General features: G+C 44.0%; 1 protein-coding gene across 7 annotated transcripts in view; it reads left to right on the forward strand.

Annotated features, from left to right (window-relative positions):
• TENM2 (teneurin transmembrane protein 2) overlaps positions 1-12435 on the forward strand; it is a gene marked incomplete at both ends in the record, with an annotated part of 991817 nt that overhangs the window by 570061 nt on the left and 409321 nt on the right. For all 7 annotated transcript variants that reach the window (XM_082650012.1, XM_082650013.1, XM_082650014.1 and 4 more), the window contains one exon: positions 9777-9986. In XM_082650012.1, the coding sequence (XP_082506138.1) occupies positions 9777-9986 (210 nt within the window). The remainder of the gene's footprint in view (positions 1-9776; positions 9987-12435) is intronic.

Raw genomic sequence — 12435 nt, forward strand, 5'->3', positions numbered from 1 at the left:
GTTGCTCTGCGGCATGTGGGATCTTCCCGGACCAGCGCTCAAACCCGTGTCCCCTGCATTGGCAGGTGGATTCTTAACCACTGCGCCACCGGGGAAGTCCTGAGCCAGACATTTAGAAAAATAAATATATTAACATATTACAAGTACAATGATAGAAGGGTGTCCTGGGCAACCAGTGGGTGGAGTGATCAGGAAAGATTTACAAAGAAGATGATGCTTGAGCTGAGTCTTTCAGGAGGTTTGCAGGATAAGATTGAGACTATCAGAGAGGAGGGATGGGAGGGGAAGATAGATATTCAGTAGTCTAGTTACTTTGATGTGGTTAGGGTATAGGATGAGGGCATCTGGCAAGAGAGAATTCCATGCAAGAGTTTGAACTGTATTATGTAGGCAATGGGGAGTCCTGGGAGATTTAAGAAGGATGACAGGAACGAATCTGTATATTCAGAAATATGTTGGCTCTTGAATGGAGGGGAGAAACACAGGAGCGAGGGATACCAATTACGGGGAAGATAGAACCATAGCCTAGGCTGTGCCACTCAATTTGGTAGCCACTGGGCACATGTGGCTATATAAACCTAAATTAATTAAGAATTCCGTTCCTCATTTGCACCAGTCACATTTCAAGTGTTCAATAATCACACGTATTAAACATTATCGACCTAAAACATGCCTGTCGTCACAGAAAGTTCTATCGGACAGCACTGATCTAAACAACTACACATCACCAAACTAGTAATGCTATCTCATCTTAAAGGAGCTGAGAGATGTAATTAAGGTGCATGTGTCAAGGAACTAGGAATTTCTGGTCAGAACATATCTGAGGATCCCTTGCCTTTCGGTAAAGATTTGTGTTGCTTCAGGTGAAATAGATTTGTGTCCTCAAAGGGGGAATCTGTACAGATTCATTGCATTTCATCTGATGAATATGAAAAGGCTGGCATTAAAAAAAGTTATAGAAATCATATTACTTCAAAAATAAACTCTCCCCTCTATCTAGAGCCTGATCTATATTTGACACCTTCCAAAGTGCAATGCTGCCAGGAAGATGTGATATATAAACAGGCAAGTTGTCAGTGAGATCTAGGAATGACACTCAAAGACATGGAGCCCCAAACTGTGAAGACAGTTCATGCTTGAAGCTCCTGAAAGAGGCCCTTTAACTGGGGCGAGTCCAACAGCCTGCCACTCTTCCGATAAATTATGTATAATAGCCTGTGCGAAATCGAGGTAGTTGTGCCAGGGCCATCTGAAAACCATTTGTTTTTGAGAAGATGCTTAACTGGGCTTCAGTGAGTTCAGTGAAGTGTGAGTGAAGAGGGCAATTATGTCTTCTGTAAAAAGAAAAACTTGAAATGGGCTGATCTGGAATAGCTCAAACCCAGTTAAGCCGATATTGCCTCATTGAGAAGACATAAGAGGTCATCATGAAAATTCCTCAGGTGAGATTCACTCACCTACACACGAGTTGGAACATTCTCCCCTGAATCTCTTGTGTCTGTAAAGGCAGCCCAACCCTCTCTTGACGAACAGGTCTCTCCCACTTCTGGAGAAAGGCAACTTACAACGTCGCTCAGTGACAAATTAGAATTGCTTTGCGGAACTTTTCCCTCTCTTTAACTTAAATTCCCCAATTGCCACTTAAACTTATTTGCTTGAAGGTTTCTTGGGAGAGGGGGAAAAGCTAACTGAATCCAATATTTACTTCTAATATCAACCTAATTCTTATCAACTGGAAAAAAAGAGCTACTTAGAAACTGACCATGTAACATAAAGGATATTAATCTGAAGCCATCACACATGCTGACCCAGAGTTTCTCAGCCTCGGCACTGTTGACATTTCGGGCTGGAAATTCTTTGTTGTGGTGGACAGTCCTGTGCGTTGTAGGGTGTGTAGCAGTATCTCTGGTCTCTGCTCACTGGAGGCCAGTAGCATCCTCTCCCTTCTCCACCCCCATCCCACTGAATTGTGACAACCAAAATGTCTCAAGACATTGCCAAATGTTCGGTAGGGCAGCAGTCCCCAGCCTTTCTGGCACCAGGGACCAGTTTCGTGGAGGTTCAGGCAGTAATGCGAGCGATGGGGAGAGGCAGATGAAGCTTTGCTCACTCACCCACCGCTCACCTCCTGCTGTGCGGTTGGATTCCTAACAGGCTGCGGACCGCTACCAGTCTGCGGCCCGGAAGTTGGGGACCCCTGCCCTAGGGGGCAAAATTGCCCCCTGTTAAGAATGACTGATCTAGCCTAACATGTATATATGTTAAATATATGCAGCCTGCTACAGGGAATATAAATACATAATATGATGTAAAAATATACATATATGTGTGTACATGCCTATATTTTGATTTTCAGATGCTCTGTTCATTGAGATCATTTTGCATTCTACAGTTATGATTGAAACTACTATCTCTGTTCTTTTTTAAAATTTCAGATGCAGGCAAGAAATTGAGTCTTGGGTGAGTCTCTCTCACTACCCCCAAGATCAATGTATTTATTCTAAGGCCCGGTCCAGCTAGAAAGTGATTTGAGTTTCTCTACAATGCCAAGGACAGAAAACTGCTGCAGTGCATGCTTGATTGGTAACAAGGAGACAGCCATTTGCCTGCATCTCTCCCCCACTCCCTGATGCCCACACTATTCTTATAAATAGACAAGGTACCTCCTACCATAAATTGTTTCTCTGGGACCCCACGTGTTCAATTTCTCATGATTTAATAGGAAGACAGTCCTATGATAGAACATGAACATTTCATAATTCTGGAGGTCTTCTGTGCTGAAATGTATTCTGGGTCTTCTACTAAATAACTGTATGGCATTGGCCAGATCATTTTCTCACTTTGGCTTGGTAGTCAGTTTTAGGCAGGATGCTTTTGGTTCTGAGTGACAAAAACCAACTGAAACTGGCTTAAAGAAGAACCAAAACAAGAAAAGAGGGTTGGGTGGGGAATAAATTGGTTCATATATCGAGAAGTTTAGTGGCAGCGTTCCATTAATAATGGCTGAATCCAGGTACCCTAGCGATGCCATCAGAATATCTCTCCCCGCGTCTTACACCTCAACTTTCCTCCCTGCAGACCCCTTTCTCAGGCAGCCTCTCCCCTTGAGTGGCAAGACGGCTTTATTTTTCCAGCCTCACCATCTCCCAGACTCAACCCCAAGAGGAAAGAATGACAAGACCCCATAACTGTCCCACGGCCATGCACACACAGTAGGTGCTTGTGAACCGACTGGAACCGATAAGCTGCAAGTGTCATTGGCTCCATCTGGGTCCCTGGCATCTATCATGTGTCAAACACAGCCTTACGTATATCATCTCCAGTCTTCACAGCAACATGTGAAGTTAGTGTCATCGAAGAGCCCCAGAGAAGTAAAGTTAGTTGCTTAAACTCACACAGAAAGTGGCAGAGCTCAGTCAGCCGGCCTCCAAAGTCTGTGCCCTCTCCATTCCCCACTTGGGCTGTGGAGGACAGATAAAAGCGGGCAGGCCAAGAGACTAAGGCTGGACTGCACAGTACAGAGACAGGAATACTGCAGGCAGGAAGGCAGAGACACACATTTGCAAAAGACCACTGGACGATCACATCCATTGGAGTCCAGGGTTTCATTTGGGGCAGAGTGGAGAATGAGAATGGAGTGGGTTGGATGATGAAGCCAATTAACTGGTGAATTTGAATGTGAGCTAACTCCAGGTTTGGGAAGAGCCCATTGTAGTTTTGGCAAAACACAAACTGAAGTTGAGATCTTCGTCCTGTCTCTTGGGCGTGTTACTAACCTCCCTGAGTCTCTAGACAGTGTTGTTGTGATCATTGTGGAAGCGTATGTGAAAAATCCCCGAGCCTGGGCCTTAGCACGTGAAATAGGCCGATTAGGTGTGCAGTGGCTTCGTCCGCGTTCCTTCGGCTGGAGGTAGGGAGTCCAGTTAGAGTTGTTGTCAGGGTACCTTGTAGCAGACGTGGTGGTGGCCATGACTGCCATGGCCCAGTGCCTCACTGAGCCCACCATACCTTGAAGAATGTCCCACCACACAGCCCTCTGCGAGTTCCATGTGCTAGGCAGAGCTTAAAAGATTGAATGCACCTTCCTGAACGATGTTCTCGTGGAACTCCGGAGAAAGTGGGACCACATCCCTCAACTATTCATTGATCACAAACAAAAAGGAGGGCATAATCTCAAGCAGTGACATTATTTCTATTTACATACATAGTCACATACCTCACTTTTCACTGTGTCAAAAACAGGGACTTCACAAACCCCAAATATTTGGGGGGAAACGGATCATTTAATCAGACATCTGAATAAATAGCTAGTGTTGGGAACTGTCATTAGGACCATTGTTTAAATTCTCTAACCAACTGTTTTGCTTTTGTTGATGCGGTCCTTTTGCAATACTCAGCTTTAACACAAAAGCTATATTTTTATTCATCCTTAAACGTACAAAGCTGCAGAGGATGTCCCGTTTCTGACTTAAGAATTGCTTTCTCTCTTTATAGATCATGTATCGTGTGTGAGCAATCGCTGTGGCTGTTTACGGTTAATTACCTCACCTAGGATGACCTCGATGGTGCCTTCCAGAAGAGGGCCAGTCAGTCTGGGGTTCATACCTTGTTCGTTTTTTTAACAATCACGCTTCTCTAACACAGACAAGAGTAGAATGGACCATTCAAGGCTTGGGTTTTGGCGTCAGAAGGCTTGAGTTCAAATCCCAGCCAGTTCTGCTAGTGGTACAATGTTAGGAAAGTTAGTCCATCTAAGCCTCAGTTTCTTCACCTGTAAAAGGGGGTGATAATAGGATTTTGTTCATAGAAAATAAAATACTTGGCTCAGCACAAAGCAAGATCACGTGTATAATTGATAATGAAGTCATTTAACTTATTGTTTTATATGTAATTATTCTTCATGCTGTTTGTTTTGTTTTGTTTTGACTGTCTCCCATCCATGTCTCTCTACTCCACCAAATATCCGGACACTCCGTCCCTGCATAGATCAATTATACATTGTCTACACAGAACATTTTAATATCAGCTGGCCATTAATCTTTTGAGTGAAAGAGGAACTCGTTTGAAGTGAATTTGGGGATTGATCTGCAACATGCCCTCCATCATAAATTAGCGAATGACTATATTAGCAACAGTTGGGCAAAGCAGCAATTTCATGGATGATACTTACTGCTTTGGGGATGGAGAGGAGATGGTAGCCCTTTAATCTTGGGTGGGAGATCTAAAGCTGGCTCCAAATCAGTTTAAGAAGAAAAATAGAGGTGTCATTGAGACACTGGGAGTTAAAGTAATGTGACTTAAACCACAGATGCTGTAGGATAATGTTTTCAGGTGTGACTGAAGCAGATGGTAGGTAAAGTCCTGGAGCATAGATGGCAGATATGCTCTGTGCATCTACTGCCTTTCCCCCGCTCGTTGTCCACGATTTTTCTAAGTGGTGATACCACCGAAACCCGGGCATCCTCAGAATCATTCTCAACACAGCCTTCCAAACAGCTGCTCCCAATCTATCAGAGTTTACATGGAACTGTTCTCTCTGGCTGTAGGTCTTTCTTTCAATCAGAAAAATTTTAGGAGTTGAAACCATCACAAAATCTTATTCATTTGGAAACAGATAAATCAACACAATTTGAATTGGTCCCCATTTCTAAGGTCATGGAGAATCCAATCACACAGATAATTAGACTTCGATTTACATGGGGATCTTGGAAAACACACATACACACCCACACATATACAAGACCATATGAGTTTAGTGAATGACATATTGCTGCCTTTGCGTGTTTCCTCTTGCTTTTTAACGGATTGATTAAACCCAGTTTTCTGTACGTTTGCTGTGGACTCTATACCCATTCAGAATGATACTTTGAAAATAGTTTGGGGGTCAGGGAGCCCCCGTAGTGCATAGAATAGGAACTGGGTAAGGACATAGCCCCTGGTTACATGCCCATCCCACGCTAAGTATTTTAGTAAGAAATCCTGGTCTGTAAAGTGAGCCTGTATAAGTTCCAGCTTTCTCCCCTGTACTTTGGAACCTGTGTGTGTCGGTACAGATGGTCTCTGTCAGTTGTAACAGTCATGGGGAAAAATGTAGCATAAGTGAACAAAATTAGCAAATGACATAGCAAATAGAGAACCGCGTACAATTTGACTGGGGACAGATCTAGGGACTGAGAAATTTCCCAAGTAGTGGTAGATACCAGGTAGAGAATTTAAGGCGCTACCAAGGCATAGATTTTAAGGAGGCATGGATTTTACAGGAATCAGACAATTCTGTGATGTGTATTCCAATACACTGGAATAGCCCTAGTGCTTTCACTGTGTTAGGAGTGCTCTTGCATTGTCTGTATTTGTATAAATTAAAAGGCAGTTCTGTCTGTACTATAAGAAATGAATTCATGCTGAACACAATTTCAACAAGTTCATGTAAAGAATGATTTCACAGCAACTATCATATCAGGCCCCTGGAAAATTGCCCCTGAACTTCAGTTCCACCTCAGTCACTCAAAGGAATTTAAAAATTGGCTCCCAGCCATCCTTCAACATGCAGTTTCAGATATGCCTCAATAATACAAACTTTAAAGCCTATTGATTGTGAGTTAAAATCTGTTCCTGCCAGGGCCCCGCTGCTAAGTGGACGTCAATGCCAACTTCGCAGTGCCCTGGTCAGGACGCTTCTGCAACCAGGAGCCTTGAAGAAGGTGGAGGGTAACACGGCTGCGAAAGAGCCACTTTGAACTTCATAACAAAATTACGAGAAAAGCTTTGAACTCTACCGGCTGATAGCTGCTATCAATGGTTATTCAAAGAAATGTTTCTTACTTGAAATCTCGAGAGTGCCTTGGGATGGGGAGATGGGGAACTGGAAATGCGATTTCCTGTCCATCACCTCCCCTTCTTGTATGTCACCATCTTCCTTTTTTGTCACCATGCTGTTTGGGCAAACACCATGCAGACGGGGTGAGAGGGTAGATTTGGGAATAGACAAACCTGGCCCCTGTCACTTGCTAGCCATGCAATCGCACTTCGCTGTGCCTCAGTTTCCTCATCTACAAAATGGGGATTATAATCGTTCTAACCTCATAGAATTGTTTTCAGAATTAAATGAGATAATCTATGTACAGTGACTGACGCTGTGAGTGGCAGATAGTCATTGTGCAAAAACATTAGCAGTTAAAATAGTAATGATGGTCGTATTGTTATTAGAAGAAGACTTTGGGGGAAAGTCACATTGATTAAATGTGAGTACTGGTTCTGATGACACTGATGTATTCAGTCTACCTTTGCCAGATCATCTCACAAGAATATCATGCCTCTTATATGGCTCCCAAACACTTATGAATGAACTAAATATTTCAACTCAAACTTCATTCATCCATTGATCTGTTTCAGGGATGATTCTTCTTCAGCTGTGTTCCTGAGCCCCTAACATTTAAGCTTTAAGGGTACCTTATTTCCTATCTCTTTCTGCCACTGCCACCCTCAAAAAGGGTAATAGGCTAGTGGTTTTGATGCCTCTGTGCTATTGTTAGTTGTGTTTCCTCTCGCCAGGAGTCCCTTTCCTTTTCTTGTGAAGATTGCCCAGACACCACCTTTGCCAGGAATCCTTGTTTGGCTCTCCACCACTACCTCCACCTGGCCAGGCCGAACCAAGTGTCCCTTTTCTGGGTCCCCACAGAACCATGTTCTTACATGAGACCATCCTGCCCCTTATCAGGTGGTACTGAAATGATGTGTTTTACTCTCCACCTCTCCCACTAGACTGTGAGCTCTCCGAGGGCAGGGCTGATGTCTTATTGATTTCTGTATCCTCAGCATCCAGCAGAGTGCCCTTTGGAGGCCCTCCTACATTTTATTCATTCACAATGATCTATCAGTAAGTAGCATTTAATGCACCGAGCAGTGGATCAGGAAATACGATTTCAAAAGCGATGACGAAAATTAACATGCATCTGAGGTGCCTGCAAATGCCTCCACACACATAGTGCATCTCAAAGGAGGAAAACAGATTTCTTCGACCTGAGTGGAAACTCTAGCCTGGTTCTTAAGTTTGCTTTCTTCATACCTTACCCTTTCCTCCGCAACGCCCAATTCAGGGCACATCCCCTGGGCTGCAGCTCTTGGCTCATTTTTCTGAGCTTCCCAGATGAACAAACCAGCAGACAAGCAGTCACGAGGACCCCAAGACGTAAGCGTGAATCAGGGGAAAGTCCACACGGCAATTATCTTCACTCAGCAATTTGGCTGCCAGGAGCTCCCTGCCATGGGAAAATAGAGGTTGCAGCAGCCTTCTGTGTGGCAGGAGAACTTCTGGACCCAAGGCCAGCTCCGAGGCACTGCCCGTACCTCCTGCCAGGACGGCTGCTCCTCCGCGTGGCCTGATGTGGCTTTTCTTTGTAGGGATCCCCCCGTGATATCCAGGAGAACCGCATGGTGGAGAGGGTGGTGGCACTGGCCAGTCCTTCGAGATGCAAATACGTCACCCTCTCTGCTTCTCCTCCGCTTCTTCCCCAAACTAATTAACTTGGTTTTAGTCTACCTTATTTATCTGTTCATTCATTCAACAGGTGCTATTTGTGAGGAAGATACTGAGGATATAGGGGTGAATAAAATAAATGGACATATCCACCTTCAGATAGTAATAAGGGCTTTAAAGAAATGTAAACAGGCTAGTAGGATAGAGCAGGTAAGTGGGCAGTTTTCAAGAAGGCAAACAGGGAAAGCTTGAATGAAGAGAAGAAGCAGGTCCGTGAGTATCAGTGATGTGGCGAGTAGGGGAGAATGTTCCACAGAGAGGGGACAGGAAGTGTGAAGACTCTGAAGATAGAATGGTGTGGCGCGTTCAAGCAACAGAAATAAAGATGGCACATTGGCTGGAGGTTAAGGGGCCAAGTGGAGTGTGGATAAGGACCACTTCCAGAGGTGAGTGAGAGAAGCAGTTAGTGCCAGAGTAGGAGAGACATGCAGGGCATCATAAGGAGTTTGGGTCTCTTTCTACAGGCAATGGGAAGCCATTGGAGAGTGCCAAGCAGGAGAGTGACATGACCCAACTTCTATCATTAAAATAGCATTCTGGGGCTTCCCTGGTGGCGCAGTGGTTGAGAGTCTGCCTGCTGATGCAGGGGGCGCGGGTTCGTGCCCCGGTCCGGGAGGATCCCACATGCCACGGAGCGGCTGGGCCTGTGAGCCATGGCCGCTGAGCCTGCGCGTCCGGAGCCTGTGCTCCGCAACAGGAGAGGCCACAGCAGTGAGAGGCCCGCGTACCGCAAAAAAAAAAAAAAAAAAATAGCAGTCTGGCCGCTGTAGAGAAGGGAGAGAGACAAAGGGAAATATAGATGCCCGCGTACCGCAAAAAAAAAAAAATAGCATTCTGGCCGCTGTAGAGAAGGGAGAGAGACAAAGGGAGATATAGATGGCATATGGCAAGAGCGGAAGCAGGGAGAACCTCAGGGAGCTAGTCCATTGAGAGATGATGGAGACTTCAGTTAGAACCACAGCAGGAGAGAGAGAAGGAAGTGGATGTTTTCTTGACTGAGTTCATTTCAGCTGTGTAGATGGATACTTCCGCTCATGCCCGTTTTCTGAAATATGCAGCTATGGTTGTATGAATTTGGACATTTGGAGAAACCTCAAACCACTTGAAAAAATACATCTGGAGCATTTTTTTTCTTTTCTTTTTTGGCTATTTGTATTGTGAGGTGGTTGCAATGTAACTTTCTCTGGTTGCTCTCATGACATTCATTGCTGACCTTTGACCCCTCTGTCCTCTTTCCCAGGTCGTCCCATTCCACCTACATCCTCGTCTAGCCTCCTCCCATCTGCTCAGCTGCCTAGCTCCCATAATCCTCCACCAGTTAGCTGCCAGATGCCATTGCTAGACAGCAACACCTCCCATCAAATCATGGACACCAACCCCGATGAGGAGTTCTCCCCCAATTCATACCTGCTCAGAGCATGCTCAGGGCCCCAGCAAGCCTCCAGCGGTGGTAAGGAAACTGTGGTGTCTGAACATGTTGTGTGTGTGACAGTCTCGAGTGTCCTGCAAAATGACAACTCTGAAACAAGGGCTGGGGAGAAGGTGGTGTGGGGAGCGGGGAGGTGAAGCGCGCTTGTCGTTTGGTGGCATTGCAGTTCCAGAGTATGTTTGTTTAAAGGCTGCAGTTACTGAAGAGGCATTGCTTAGCTGAACAGAGTGGGAGGAATTTGCCCACCGCTGCATGTGAGAGCATGCAGGTCTCAAGGGGGAAGTGCAGAGAGACGATGGAATATTGAATGCTGTATTACTACAATTCTGGTCATAGCCAAGTGACCCCGGACACCCTCATGTGCCCAGTGTGTGTGCATCTCAGATCTCTTGTTTTTTTGATGGTTGGCTTCTGACTCTTTCTTGCTTGTTTAGATGATTTTGCGATTAAAATGTGTTCCCTTGACATGAATGCTGAATGTCTGGCCAAGTCTGAAGTGTTTGGGGGGTGACCTCTCCTCTAACCCTCTATTTGTCCCACTTCACTTGAAATTAACAAGCTGATCGCGTGGTACCATGATATATACTGCCTCTGAATCCCTGGTTCTCATGGTGATTTTCACATTCACAGAGCAAAGGGACTGCTCACAGCGTTCCATTCCCCTTTTGAGGATTTTGTGGTACCCGCCTCAGTTCCAGATCTCTAAATCTTAGATGGAATTGTCCCAGGTCCCACACTAGCCCTGCCTTATTTCAATCTCTGCTGTTGGTGGTATGTTCACAAAACATGTGAGTGTCGGATTGAGCAATATCTAGGGTTAAGCACCCATGGGCCCAAGGAGAGACATTTGCAAAAATTAACTGCTTCCAACCCCAAGGCTTTGGAGTTATCTTTTGAGTTGGCCACTCGTGGTGTTCCTTAGCATGTCCCATCAAAAGCAATCCAGAGCTTTCCATGCCAAGAGTGTTTCTTGATGGGATTGTGTTTTAGCTCCACCCATGAGTATATGCCACCAGTGGCCTCAACCTCTACAATTACAGAGGACCTCGTAAATACATTTAAGATGATTCATTCAGGAGATGGAATGATGTACTGCTACTTATGATGGCCTATGCCCTTCTTCAAAGCCAGGCCTGATATATTTAGTAAACTCATATTCTTTTTCAAAAAAAATTACCTAATCAAATCTCTCATCAAATGAGCAATCCATTGTTGATATTATAAAGGCCTTTAATCTACCATAAATCTTTATTAGAACTCATCAGAACTTCTAGTTTGAGAGAAATGTGATTATGGCACTCTTAAAATGACATTACATCATTGGGGTGATTGGTTTATCATTTGGAGAAGAGACATCAATCATGACTAGCGTAACCACACAGTAAATGAATTCAACCTTTCTACCGCGGAACAATGACACTGTAATTGCTCAAAATCAGGCTTAGAATGAAATCGGAAAATGCTCTTTCTTCAAATATGATGTTAACTTAATGGAATATATTATGAAAAATCATGTTTGAGGAAATACTATATAATTAAAAATATGTGGAAATATATTCCCTTTTTTTCTTTCATCAGAACCTGATTTTAGCTACAGGATCTTTTTTTTTTTTTTTTTTTTCTGCAGAGATTATGTTGCATTTAATTGAACTATCCTCGCTTATGTTTTGCTGCCTTTTATTTCATACTATGTAATTGTGATGAATATTGTATTATAAAGTACAAGACGCTTTTGAAATGAGGCACACCTGCTGATAGCTTTTTAAAAAAGATGATTATTAGCAAGAAAATGAGCTTTTAAAAACTATATCCTTTTATGCATATATGTATACCCAAGCCAAGTTGATTTCCATAAGAGGGGTCAGTTCTTAATCTCAGGGCTATCTAGAATGTTTGCTTAGTAATAACGCTGTGAGTGATTTCTTTTCTTTTGGACGTTGTATCAGATTGTGAGTGGTTGATAGGGAGTTTTTGTTGATTTTCTGCCTAATCAAGACCTCATTTTGGTGGACACAACAGATGTGTGTGTTCAGAGTCAAACTTATCCATTTTTTCATCACTCACACCAATTTGTTCGGCTCACTTAAGATTGATAGCAATTTAAGCTTCAGTAACGGCAAAATACCACAGACAATTTGAGGGTCCATTTTCATCCCACACAAGAAGTACCGTGATACGATTTCTTCACCCTTAGGGGTGAAGACACCAATGTGCAACATCCTTGTTTTCAGGGGGATACTTACCTGAGAACTGGTTAAAGCTCCGGCCAACACGCAGCCATTCAAAATTCTTGACTCTGGCCTAGCGCTGAAGTGAGTGCAAATCAAGTTCAAATGTGTGTGGTCACGTGTGTGTGTGTGTGTTCACGTGTGTGTGTGTGTGCGTTGCAGAATGGATTTGGGGTCCAGGACAAATTGGGGATTCTATCAAGATCTGAATGCAGTTGCCATGAATTTAAATTTGACATAAA

Source organism: Grampus griseus (genome assembly GCF_964374135.1).
Source record: "Grampus griseus genome assembly, chromosome: 3".
Lineage (NCBI taxonomy): Eukaryota > Metazoa > Chordata > Mammalia > Artiodactyla > Delphinidae > Grampus > Grampus griseus.